The sequence below is a fragment of the Epinephelus lanceolatus genome, chromosome 21, assembly GCF_041903045.1.
Source record: "Epinephelus lanceolatus isolate andai-2023 chromosome 21, ASM4190304v1, whole genome shotgun sequence".
In the NCBI taxonomy this organism is placed as follows: domain Eukaryota; kingdom Metazoa; phylum Chordata; class Actinopteri; order Perciformes; family Serranidae; genus Epinephelus; species Epinephelus lanceolatus.
In genome coordinates, this window is record NC_135754.1 from 13,639,285 (window position 1) to 13,653,641 (window position 14,357).

General features: G+C 39.0%; 1 protein-coding gene across 1 annotated transcript in view; it reads left to right on the plus strand.

Moving 5' to 3' along the window:
- The first annotated feature begins 4,672 nt into the window (after positions 1–4,672).
- Positions 4,673–14,357, plus strand: part of snx29 (sorting nexin 29) — a 202,922-nt gene continuing 193,237 nt past the window's right edge. The window contains exons 1-4 of the mRNA XM_078163261.1: positions 4,673–5,076; positions 7,647–7,711; positions 9,818–9,870; positions 10,554–10,678. Of these exons, the coding sequence (XP_078019387.1) occupies positions 5,070–5,076; positions 7,647–7,711; positions 9,818–9,870; positions 10,554–10,678 (250 nt within the window). The 5' untranslated portion in view covers positions 4,673–5,069. The remainder of the gene's footprint in view (positions 5,077–7,646; positions 7,712–9,817; positions 9,871–10,553; positions 10,679–14,357) is intronic.

Here is a 14,357-nt window from a genome sequence, read left to right on the forward strand (position 1 = left end):
GCTGGGTGTCACACTGTTAGAGTTCCGAAGGTGGAAGTGAGGGAGCTTTTTGTTCCGCTTTCAACTAATGGCAGTCAGCTATTTTACTTCAACTTTTTCCCGCTAAAAGCACCTAGCAACAAATTTACCTGCTTATAGACCATTTCAAACTGGACAACATAAACATTCTAAATGGGTCCCTTTGTATTTCCTGTTTGAATGTATGTTAAGATGTTAATATGCAGTAAACAGGGACCAAAGTTGTTGCCCCAGCAACAGAATAGCAATGAAACGGTCCATAAAATACATCTGGAAACTTTTAGCAACTTTTAAAAACAGACTCAAACCCTAAAATGTATTTATTTCAATACACTATTTAAAACTGATTGGTCAGAATGTGTAGTTTGACTGAGAAATAACAAAATAAACATACATTTATGATACTAAGTTTGAGCCTGATAGTTGATATTCAACAAAAATCAAAAATCGTCTAGATTTTGACAGTAAAAAGAGGGTGCATGTTTTTTAAGTTAAAAAAACAAACAAAAACAAACAAACAAACAAAAAAAAAACCGTGTAAAGTAATTTTTGTAACTATAGCTATCAAATATTTGGGGTCAAAGGTGATAAAGAATTACCATACTACAAATAATTATTCAGTCACAATAGTGATGTATTGTTGTTGTTGTTTTTCCTCCATTTTTCTATCTTGTTCATCAAACTGTTTCTAGATCAGTGTGTCAGTGTTTGAACTGATTGCTCACAAGGACAACTAACAAAAACAACAGGATGCTGGTCTTTAAAAGAATGCTACTTATCCACACAGCAATCAGTCGTACACATCACCCCACTAGCTTAACAGCCATTACTGCACACTCACTGAGACAAAAGTTATGTCCCATATCGCTGAATCGCAGCCAGAGTGATCCAATCTGTAAATTTACAATGTGGGAATTTTGCAAGTGGACATCCAAGACTTTTATTGGACTGCGACTGCTATATGGCTAATTATTAGCAGTACTCAAATACAGATATGCAGTACACACACACACATTCATTTCACAGTATGCATATCAAGCAGCTCTTCCAACAACTGTCACAAATGTCGTTTTATTAAATTTCTTAAATCCGCTGGATGTTACAGTGCTCAAGTCTGTTTATGAGGTAGAGTTTGTTCCATTTAGACTTGCTGGCATTTTATTTTCTACAATTCATTGGCATTAATCATTTGTAATTTACAAAGGAAAAATGCAAAAAAAATTGGCCAGACATAAAAGTGACGTAGTGTATGAAAATAGCAAAAAGAAGGCACTTTAACGTTTCATATATGGTAATAAATAAAAGGTGATGTTGGTCACACTCAAACGGAAAATTCACTTCTTGCAAACGTGACAACAATCAAAGCAACTTGAGGCACATGGATTTTAAGTCCTTGTTATCCTTTAAACCAAAAGTGATTCTGACATACTTCATTAATAGATAGACAAAACTGTACACAAACAAGATCCACTAATGTGCACTCACTGTGAAACTTAAATTTGTTCATTAATTAGGAAGATAACAACTGTTTCAAAGAAATACAGTTGCTAACAGAAATATAAGTGGTACAGTGAACCTTTACATTATGATATGAACATCTCCTCTTTGTGGAAAACATTTTACATTCAGTTACAGAAACAAAGCTACTGCAAAAGTGTATTACATTCAGGTGGTGAAGACGTCTCCACGGCAGTCTCAGCTTGATAGTCTCTCCTGTGTTTGTTGATCCTCAGGTGTTTTTCAAGGCCCAGTGACGATGAATGGTGAACGCACCGCCTCTCACCTATGTGGATTCTTTTGATGTGGACTGACAAGACACCTCTTGCTGTAAAATCTTTTCCACACGTTTTACAAGAATATGGCTTTTCACCTGAGTGGATTCCTTTGATATGGACCAACAAGGAGCTATTTGTTGTGAAATTTTTTCCACACGTTGTGCAAGAGAATGGCCTCTCACCAGTGTGGGTTCTCATATGGTTTGTCAACAATGAAACGTGACAGAATGTTTTCCAGCAGGTCTTGCAAGCAAACAGCTTCACACCTGCGTAGGTCCTCATGTGGACTTTCAGGTCAAAACTAAATCTGAAATCTTTCCCACATGTTTTGCAGGTATACGGCTTCTCACCAGTGTGGATCATCATGTGCTTTTTCAAACCTGAAAAATACAGAATCTCTTCCCGCAGGTCTTGCAAATGTACAGCTTCTCACCTGTGTGGATTCTTTTGATGTGGGCCAACAAGGCAGTACTTGTTGTGAAATCTTTTCCACATCTTTTGCAGGAATACGGCATCTCACCAGTGTGGACTCTCATATGGACTGTCAGTGCTGACACACCCCAGAATCTTTTCCCGCAGGTCTTGCAAACATGCGGCTTCTCACCTGTGTGGATTCTCATGCGGACCATCAAGGTTCTACTACGTTTGAAACCTCTTACAAGTCTTACAAGTATACTTCTCACCTGTGTGGGTTTTGAGGTGTTTCTGCAATCGTGAATTGTGCTTAAAATCTTTTCCACATGTGTCACATTTTAAAGGCTTTTAGCTGTGGGAGTATGATGGCCAATCTCTGATGAGTTACAGCTGTCTACGTTGTTACTGTGACTTTTGGTTTTGTGATGTCTCTTCTTTGGTTTTGGCTCTGCATTCCTAACCCATCCTGAGTTTTCATGCTTGCCTCCTTTCTGAATTTGGCTCTCAGCTTCATGAGCGTTATAAGAGAGGAGCTGGTGGTCACTGTTTGCTTCTGATATCACAGAGATTATAACAGGCATGTTGACCACAGGCTCTTTCTCTTCTGCACTTGGAGTGTCATCAGGACTCAAGTCCAGAGTCTGATCTTCACGTGGTCCCTTTCCTCATTTTCATGAGCTAACTTTAGGGCATCAGTCTCCTGCTTCAATACAAGCTGCTCTCCCTCCTGACTGCTGCAGAGTTTCTCCTGTTCCTCTTTAACCTGTGGAGGCTCTGGGCCCTCCTGGTCCACAATGGAGCTCCTGTCCTGAACACACAGCTGCTGGTCAGTGAGACCCTCCTCCTCCTCCTTAAAGGCATGTTGCTGTGGGAGCTCTGGAGGGACAGAGAACAACAGGACTGATATGTATTTATACATAATACTGTGAGAGTAAAGAAGAAATAATTAAGTTTATCCCCACCTATCCTGTGTAGCTTTATTTCAGGTTTCCAAATGATGTCCAACAGTCTGCGCTGACGCTTGATCTCTTCCTCGTACTCGACGACAGGTTTTGTTAACAGCTCTGAATATTTCTTCAGCAGCGGTTAGTCGCTCGGTGACCCACTTCCCTGGGGCATGGAAATAACACATTGGAATTCTTACTTTAGGTGGTGTTTCCATTTAAGTTCAAATATCTCCAGTGAGGAAGCTGTGAACAAGACAAGAATGACCATGAACACTTACATAAAAATATGTATATTTTCCATTTTAAATGTAAAGGAGGGTAAGATGTGTCAATGTTGTATCACCCTGTTAAAATGACAGGGAATACACAGACACATAGAGGCTAAACCTGAGCAAATTGGTGTGTTTTTTTCAAAAACACGGCAATAAGCAACTTGATAAGAAATGTCCCACAAATTGCGCCCCCCCCCCCAAAAAAAAAACCCAAACAAAAAACAAACAAATAAACAAAAAACAATACAAAACAAACAAAAAATATTACTACTACTGCTAATGATAGTAATAAAATAATAATTATTAAATGGATTTAGAAAATACTTAGATTTAAAAAATAGGGAAAAAAGAAAAAAAGGGGGGAAAACTATATCAATTATAGTAATTATTAATACATTTTTATTAATTATGTTACAGAATACAATGATAAATGCTCTTGTAAAGAAATAGGAATGTTTACTCATCTTGTCTGCCTTTTCTTTTCCCCTCCATTCAAGGTCAGTTGAGTGGAAAATGGATAATAAGACTCATCGATTTATTCCCACTGTAATGTGTGTGGCTGTGTGTGTGATTGTGTGTGTGTCTGGTGTCTGTGTGTCTGTGTGTGCCTTTGTGGGTCTATGTGTGTATGGATGGGTGAGAGTGTTTAGATAGCTCGGTGTGTGATTGTGTATCTCTAGGCTTATGCTAAGATACGCATGTATATGTGTAATGCATTTGTACTTTGTATTATATTGTCTCTGTTTTGTCTTCTATGTGTGTTATGATTTTTCTCTTGTGAAAAATGAAAAACAATAAAAAAAAGAATTATACAAAAAAAAAAGAATTATTATAATTTCTTTTAGCATTCTCTCTTGGTTATTTCCTTGATTTCCTTGTTTGTCATTGTTCTTTTTGTTTTATTTTATTTATTATTTATTTTATTTATTGTATTTATTTGACTTATTTATTATATTTATTTTTTTATTTTGTATTTATTATTTATCTAAATTTTCTTGTTTTTCTTTTTATTATTTTCTTGCTTAATTCTTTCTTTTTTTGGGTCATTTCGTATTTCGTTTCTCATTGCCTTCTTCCTATGTTTTTTTTTTTTGAAGAAATAAAGCCAATTTGCTGAGGTTTCAAAAAGATAAGAGGCTATTTTAGTTTTGTAGTTCCACAACACGTTTACAAAAAAGACTACAACTCCCACAAGGCCTTTCCTATCATATGATAGCTGTGTGTTTTGTCATGTGACCTTGACACCGCTCAGTCAGTACTCGGTTTCCCCTTTCGCAGTGCCACAGGCTCCAAACTGAAAACACTTCAGTCCTCCTCAAAACGGACCTCCACATTTTACACGTATGACTTCACGGCTGTGAAAATAAACTCCGGCTCGTGCTCAGTTGAGTTTATCTGCGTGTCAGGCTCCGTACAACTCCTCCATGTCCCACTGTGGTAGACTCACAGCCCCAGCGGCTCCCCGGCAGGCCTCTCTGTTCACCGTGTGAGCATCAGTCCTCACGCCGCGGTTGGGTGGGTCCAGCTCGGCCACAGAGGCAGCATGGGCCCGGTGCATCGCTAGCCTCCGCTCTGAAAGCTATCACACCGGTGGGAAGCAGTTTTAGCTTGGATGTCACTGCTACCGGAGTTTGTCTGTCAGAATGAACGGTGAGTTTTGTTGTGTCATCATTCTCCCACAGAAACACAACATGTCTAATGATGCATGCTAGAGGAGGCTCAGTCACTTGTTAGTGCTATCTGTGTCCAGACAGTAAGTTGGGGATTTCTGCTGACATGTTAACTGCACTGCAGCCACTTCCCTAATGTTATTATCCAGCAAATGGCCATTATGGTCTGTCAAACATTAGTGAGTTAGTGGATCAAAGAGAAAATGAAAGCATTTCAACAGCAGTCAACTGCAAATTGGAAAACACATGAGAGTTTGTCATGTTAACATGAGAAGCAGTCATGGTGAGGGTGTAAGCAGCCTTGAGGTTACACAAGTGTAGTTATGACAAGCTCATGTAAACATATGGGTGGAGTAAAGTGACTGCTCCTGCTTCCACCTGTCTACAGCTGTTTAGATGCCCTTCAGCAAAGCACATGGCTGGGACAGCTTGTACAAGATTGTCAGAGAACTAAAAAACTCCTGTTTTTATATCTACAAAAATATATAACAATATAATCAGAGAAATCCTGAACAGTAAACATTAAAATACCAGATGGTGTCACTGCAGTTGCTAATATGCATGAATGGATTACTGAATGAGCCTACCAGGCACAGGTCCAGTGGCCCAAAGTGTCAGGGCCCCCCCTTGGCCTTCACCTGCAAAATGTCAGTGAAATAGACATGTACCAATCAACGCGAGACTCAAAATGAACACAAAAAGATGCAAAGGAACTGCAAAGAGGCACAAAATATCTACTGAAAGGGGCAAAAAACCCCAAACCAAAACAAAAAAAGACACAAAATGACCCAAGAAACCCACAAAATTACTTCACAGAGACACAAAAAACTACAAATATGCTTCAGGACTACATAGAGAAGCAAAGCAACAACAAAAAAAACCAACACAAAATCTGTGTTTCTTGCACCTATATAGGAGAGGTGGTGGGGCCTTTTGCATATCTGTGCCCAGATCTGTGTTTCTCACAATCTGCCCTTGCTAACATGATGAATCAATCATTTGTCATGTCAATAAAATGTCAGCAAATGGTGAAGCATGTCCATCACTGTGTCCTCAGAGGCTTAAAGCTACTCTTACCTTTCTTGCATTTCACACAGCACTTAGAAAAAAATTGAACATCCACAACTCCCGCCTCCCTCCAAAGTCCCATCCCCCTCCTCCTGCAACTCCACCTCCCTCCAAAGGCCTACTCCCCCCTCCTCCATTATGTCCTCATTACGTCTATGATAGACGTAGGCGTTGGCAAGGTAACGTTAGATACACGTAAGAGGAGGGCGAGTGTAACGTTACAAATGCAAACCCGGAGTTTTAAAACTCAACCAGAGTCAGTGATGACTGATGAGTTTCAGAATAAGGTTACAGTGCTAACGTTAGATCGTAGCGTTAACGTTTCTAGTACGTGGAAACGCACAAGGAAGATAACGTTAATGTTTCAGAGGCTACGCTACAGTAGGCTAACGTTAGCTATTAGCAACTGGATGCTGTGTTGTCATATAATGTCCTGCACTGTCAAACACAACCCCCAAGTTTTGAAACTTATTCGGGGTCAGTGATGACTGATGAGTTTTATAATATAACGTAAACGCTAACGTTAAATAGTACTGGTGACTGGCAACAAACAAGGAAGATAATACAGAGGCTCAGACAACGTTAGGCTACAGTAGGCTAACTGGTAGCAACTGGATGCTGTGTTGTCATATATAACGTTATAGCTTATGTTATATTAGAGGGGGGAAGATGTTACGCGAGCGGTTATGTCCGTCAGAGGCCTCCACGTGGGGAAGACAGACAGGACGCTTGGCCAATCATTGCATTCGGTCTGAATGCAATGATTGGCCGGAGTTTTCTTAAAACCATATGAGAATGGTATAATTATGAGTTTTTATCTCTGGTGGAATTCACTTATATTTTATCGTGCCATCAGCTTATTAATAGCATTTTAACCTAAACAAAGAAAAGCATACAATTTCCAGAAAGGTAAGTGTTCCTTTAAGTGATGCCTTCAGATGTCTGACCCACGGTCTATGCTATTTATAATAATATCAAACAGAGAAAAACAGCAGATCTTCCCATTGAAGAAGCTGGAACCCCAATTATTTTACCAAAATTGTTTCAGATTGTTTTTCTGTACATTGTTTAACGTAATCTTATTGTAACTTTGTAACAGACTCGTCATAGAAGGTCACTATAGAAATACTATAACAAAAACAGAGAGGTACATACAACATACCTAAGCAGCCAAATGTATTTATTTATTGGTTTATTTATCAGGGACTCAGTCTGTGTGTTTGTTTATGTGCTGGATTGTAATACAGGTGAGATTTTTCATGCTGTAGTGATTCACAAAAAAAGGTTTCTCCCTTATAAACACACTGTGTTTATAATCAGTCTGTGATAGCCACGGCTTTCTTCAGTAGTTCATTTCCTCCCTCTCCTCTCTGGCATGCATAATTAATACAGGAACAAGCAATGACCGGGTAATTGATTTTCTTAATCCACCAACAAACCAAATTTGGGTCATTTCCTGTGTTTGTCTGTTTCCATCTGCAGGCACTCAGCAGAGTGATACAAAGAGACAGAACCTCCTGGAGAGGCTGCTGGATGCTGTCAAACAGGTGAGTCACCCCATGTCTTCACAGTCTGTAACATGGGAGACAGCATAGTACCAAACTTTATTGAAAAATCTGCTAGGGCCTTTGCATGGTCAAGAAATCAGCTCACCTCAGAAGCTTGTAATGTTGGCAATAATCTTTATACTGGAACAAGGAAATTATTTAATACTGGTTTGTGGTTTCAGAATACCTTCTAGTTCCTTTATCTACCGTGTACAATTTAAGGAAGTAAAACTGAGTGTTATATATAACTTTTCCAAGTTGATCTTTTGATGAATTGAGTGCAAATCTTGTGTGAAGAAGTACTGTGCCCAAATAATCAGGCTTGACTGTACTAAACTCCACATAGTTCCTGTTCAATCCTGACCTGAGCTTGACCCATGGCAGCAGATCTGGGCCAGATCACGATTAAGAACCCAAACTTCCTCGTGAACAATGAATAAATAAACTGAAAACACTTATTACATGCCAAAGTCAACTGTGATCTTTTAAATGTGGTAACAGACGCATTACACAGGCTATAAGGTCAGCAATTTAAAAAAAACCAAAAACCTGGTGAGATTCATGCCCGAGGAAATTTTGAGAAATTTCAGCCCACTCAGGTTTGGACAGACACCAAAACATAGAATTTCAGTGGTTTCAAAAAGTGAATAGGGATAGGAATTGATAAGATTTTGTTCTGGTCCTGTTGTTTATCAGTTACCTTGTTGATTCTTGATCAATTTTTTTGTGTGGAAATAAAGTAGGCCTACACAGGTTTTCAACATCAACACAGCTGTTTTATAATCTCTGTGTCTGGACACAGTGTAGCCGTTTGACGAGATTAAAACAGAGGATATTTACCCACGGTAATGGACGTGCTGCTCGGTTGGGAAGCAGTAGAGTGTCAAATACATGCCATTCAGCCCATGTTGCGTAGAAAGATGATACTTGAAATCTGACATATTACAGACATTACAAGCAGCATTTGTGAAAAAAAGCCATGCTTTGGACTGTTTCTTTCTCTTGGCCTTGACTCCTTATTGTGGCCAGTTTCAAGCAGCATAGACGCATGAGTATAATGTCATCGTTTTGCAGTTTGGAACTGTCCGAAAAACATGTTGGCATTGATATAAGGAATTGATAAGCTCCGAGGCATACAATCTAATGAATTGGACAATGTATAACCAGTTCTCGGATTCCTATCCCTATCTATTGTGCAAGGGAACACATAATTTACTGATGTGGTTTGACAGGATGTCCATACATAGAGGGAAAAAGACAGAAAGTAGGGACTATGTGTACAGAAGTGTGGCTGGCCTGTACTATGTATGATATGAACATTTAAAAAAAAAAGAAAACTTGAGCCACTCAGTCAGGAATATCCTCACAAATACAAAGCAACAAACAAACAAAATACATACACACAGAGAGGGTAGAGGGTGTACTGTTGGGTATACTTGTCAGTCCATTACAATCTACTACTCTTGAGGTACTCGAGTACGGGGCTTCAAGTTCTGACGAATATTTGAGTCTTATTCTTATTAGAGAACCTTAACCTTTCTAAGTACAATACATTCATCAAGTCTGTTATCCACACATCATATTTTGGTGCCCAGTCTGACTTCCACATAAGAAGAATAAGTTTGATTGCCATAGGTAACATAGTCATGTCACCTCGGACAGCGACGAGTGGTTTAAGTTCCCAGTTCTTCTCAAAGGCTTTAGAGAAACACTGATGTACACTCAGTTAAGGTTTTAACAGGAAATGAAAACTGAGATCAGTGCTGTGCATCAGAGACATTTTTAACCCTAAAGATTAAAAAGAGCCTCAAGTAACAGAGCCATAAGCTTCCAAATAGAGGCTTCTCATGATGTGTCAATGCAGGCTTTGCTCCTAACTTACCAGCTATTAGCCAAATGATAGGCTGCTAGGTCACATACATCAGTACTGTTCATAAAGAGACTGTGTTTATTCTGTGGCTACTTGAGCGATTTAGGCCCCTTGAAGTCTTAGAAATGTGCTCACTGTGCAGTGTGCACTGGAGTAAAGTTTGAACCTGGCAGGCAAACACTGGAGAAGGAGGTATTTCATGGGCGGCTATTATCATTCCCTTCATATCTTTCCAGTGCCAAATACGCTTTGGAGGAAGAAAGGAGATTGCCACGGACTCAGACAGCAGGTAAGCGAAGCTGCCTGTTACCAGGAAATTCTTAAGTTATATATCTGTGTTTATTTAGCACCCAGGAGGCTGTTTGATTCGTGTGTGTAGTTCCAGGGGACTTGATGGGGTGGTGCTTTAAGCTCTGGTATCTTAACCTTCTGCCTCCTCTGTACAGTGAGCTGGCGATATGCCCAGCTTGAGGATCGATTTCTTTCCTCTGCTATGTAATAAATGACCTTATTTTTCAGGGTTGAGAGCTTTACAATATTTTCCTTAAAATATAAGCAATAAGAATGTGTTTATGACAAAAAGGAAAAATGGGGTATGTATGAAAAATTATGTATCAATCTTGTTTCATTAGCGCTTTATGCTGTCAATATTTCATCAAAATTTCATATCCTGTGCTGCTCAGGTCTTTTTTTAAGGGTTGTAGCTACAGTTTTTAGACACAAGTTACCATTTGCTGTCTTGTTGATAAAGGGTTCTTCAGTGGCATTATAAATAATCATATGATGAAGCATATATTCATATTCAGAAAACATGATCGTGGACTGTTTGGAACCTAGTGGTTCATCTTTTATCCAGAACTCTAAATAATTATACTTCTATCAGGTTTTAAAGTGTGCCCATAAATTTAAGTGGCATATAAACATTTAAGGAGTTCACATACTCCACTAAGTATCTTGTCTTGGTCTCTACAGGGTGATCTGTCTGTGTGCCCAGTTTGAAGCGGTGCTGCAACATGGTCTGAGGAAGAGCCGAGGTCTGGCTCTCACCGCTGCCGCTCTCAAGCAGGCTGCAGGCTTCAGCTCCAAAACTGAAGCAGGTACGGTGCTTAACTGGCTGCATGGTCTGTTAAACTCGGGTCTAGAGTCGAAAATCAAGGCAGCAACTTGACTTTAACCTCCAGCCTTTACCTTGGAAAAAGCAGAGCTGGGAATGCTAACCTTGCTACAGGGGAGCTTGGCTTGTTATTTTAAAAGTCATGGAGGATTGGAGGACACAGGTGTGTCACCGGAAAGCTCAGAGCTGTAGGATAACCACATGCACACACATACACACAACCTGGCTGTGAGACCAGATGGTTAGACTACAGACAGGCTACAGTTCAAAATGACATGCACAGGAAGGTCTCTGCCTCCCTGTTTCACTCTCCCAGTTGTGCTCACCTGTCTGTCTTTAAACCTCTGTGTCTTTGTGTCTCTCTGTGGTGGGCGGCACACCTGCTGCGGCATGTCACTCATAAAAAGTACATGTTGCCATTTTAAATGCATGTTGTGTGCTCGAACATTATTCAGACGCACAGACGTTTGTTTTAAATTCCAGTCGACATCCTAGAGATGCCAAACAGCCTATGGCATGCTGAACCATGGGGAGATGAAATGAGAGCTGGTAAATGCAGAAGACATCTGGGATATTGATGTAATGGTGCAGCCATAAAAAGACAACTTGGCTGAATATTTCATTCAATGTAATATAATTGATATAGCTGTTATGAATAGTTGGAATATGCAGATAGATAATATACAGTATGTGATACAGTTGCACAAACAGGTAATCTCCTTTTTCCCTCTTCTTACTTTCAGGCTTCTTTTTTGACATTTAATTGAAATGTTTTGCAAGAAAGGAGTCTTTAGCTGTCTTTATCCCACAAGTTTCTTATTTTTATTTGTTGCTGCTGAGATTAGCGCTCCAATGCAGTCGTTCCCAACCCTATTTGTCGAGATGAATTGAGTACCCCTGCACTGACATCACCCATCATGTTACAAATCTGTGAATTTGAATTGATTTTGAACTGGATATTATTTAACTACTGATGATATAAAAGTTTATATAATAGTAGAGGTTACGATGAAATTTCCATACAGTTGAACTGACAATGTTTAGGTTGGTTTGGTTAAGTTTACATTTGTAATTTTACCACATGGTGTGGCAGAAACTGCGCGTTTTAATTATGAATCTATTTCTTCATTACTTTTTGCTAACTATTTCAACCATTTATTAATTACTTTTCGCTTAGTCTCGCCACCAGACAATCAGAGATCTCCGCCTTCTGATAGTCTGGGGACACTCCTTTCTAAAGTGTGTTTAAGAGGCCGTTTACACGTACACGGTGATTTTGATAAACGGAGACATCTTCCTTCGTTTGTGCCCTTCGTTTACACGCAAACGGAGATTTCTCCCCTGAAAACGAGTCTTTCTAAAAACTCCGGCCAGAGTGGAGATTTTGGAAAACTGTATGCACCAGAACTTGCACCTGTGTCAAAAGTGTGACCTATGTTGCTATGGTGACAATGGATACATGGAAGGCTTGAGCTTCTCGTTACACTGCCACCTACAGGTTTGGCATGCTCTTGGGTATATATACACGGGTAAGTGTAAACGAAGATCTTGTTGAAAATGCAGACGGTGAAATGTCCGTTTATGAAAATAGCCGGCCATGTGTAAACGGCCTCTCACACACCGGCGAAAACGGCCGGCAACAGAGCAGCGCCTGCATTTTTGAAAAGGACATGCCTTCTCGGAAATGTGCGCTCCTCCTTTTCTCGTCCGCAAGGAAACAAACACAGAGAGAGCTTGCAAATGGATGCCGAGAGATTTAACTCCGTTTTATCAAATCTGTGCTCATCTGTGAAGAAAATATTTTTTCCAGCGGATGTCTTAGTTACAACATGATTGAGGTAACTGGAGTAGTTTCATGTTGTATCCGACAACAGGAGGCTTTTAACAGATGATGTCCTGATGTTAGCTTTGCTGCTGCTGTTAGCTGTCCCTGTCAGCTGCAGCCACTGATGCTTTCTAGACATCGTGATTTCCCAAAACTGAATAAATACCACACATAGCAACACAAAACTGCTTTGCTAGCTCAATCATGTTGTAACTAAGATATCCGCTGGAAAAGATATTTTTTTCACGGACCGTTTAATGAGTTATTACCTATTACAGACACTGCTAACGGCTAACAGGGCTAACAGCTAACGGTTAGCCCAGCTAAACGTGCACACAGAAATAGTAATGTTTGTTCAATCATTGTGTTTATAGACTTTACAAACATCGGATTAGTCCAAACGGTGATACAGTGATGTGAAAAATGTGATATATAGGCTATATATATATATAGCTAAAAGCTCTGGTGGTTTTCTACCCGGAAGTATTTGTAAACAACAAGGTGATTCCCTCTATAGTCCGGCCGGACGGATTAGTCATGGCCTTGTAAACGATTGTTTGTTTCTTTTAGTTGGCGAGAATGTGTCGCCGCAAACGCGACAAACACCCGCTAACTTTGACGGCATTTTCTGCGAGCACGGCGGAGCCATTTTGTAACGCTACACGTGTTTCTAGTGGGACTATGTTTACAAGCACAAGAGTTCAGCGAGCCACTGAAGGACCGCCCTGCAGATTTACTATTGGTTCTGCGATGTAGGGAGTTTTTTTAAACTCTGAAATTGTATCCGCCCATCTAAACACAAAATCAGGGAGAAAATCATCAGTCTTTAGTTAAGCAAAGCGTCTTAAGACTGACTTGCGAGTCTACTTTTCGCTAGTCCAACCATTTAGTCATTATACTAACTATTTTAGCAATTTTTCTGTTACTTTTTGCGAAATTTCAACCATTTATCTATCAAGCAGGGCCTCTTTCAATAGTGCCACTTTTAGCTATTTCAACAATGTATTTCTTGTGGTAATGTCAACCGCATATTCATTATCCTATTTCAACCATTTATCCATCACTTTTAGCTAACTAACAATTAATTCATTAGTTTTAGCTAACTATTTTAACCATTTACCCATTTAGCTGACTATTTCAACCATTTATCCATTAGTTTTAGCTAAGAATTTTAACCATTTATCCATTTAGCTATTTCAACCATTAACCCATTACTTTTAGCTAACTATTTCAATTGTTTATCCATTACCTTTAACTATTTCAATTGTTTACACGTTAGTTATAGCTAATTATTTTAACCATTTATCCGTTTAGCTATTTCAATAATTTAGTCATTAGTTTTAGCTAACTACTTTAACTATTTATCCATACTTTAATTTATGTATTTCAACCATTTATCCATTCGCTTTAGCTAACTATTTTAACCATTTATCTATGTAGCTATGTAACTATTGTAACCATGTATCCATTCGTTTTAGCTAAGTATTTTTACCATTTATCCATTTAGCTAACTATTTCAATAATTTCATCGTTAGTGTTAGCTAACTATTTTAACCATTTATCCATTACTTTAAGTATTTCAACCACTAATCATTCACTTTAGCTAACTATTGTAACCATTGTCCATTTAGCTAACTATTTCGAACATTTATCCATTGGTTTTAGCTAACCATTTATCCATTTGTTTTTATCCAACTATTTTAACCATTTGTAGCTAACTATTTCAAACATTTATCAATTTTTTTTAGCTAACTAACCATTTATCCATTAGTTTAGCTAATCATTTTAACCATTTATCCATTACTTTAATCTATGTATTTCAACCATTTATCCAATC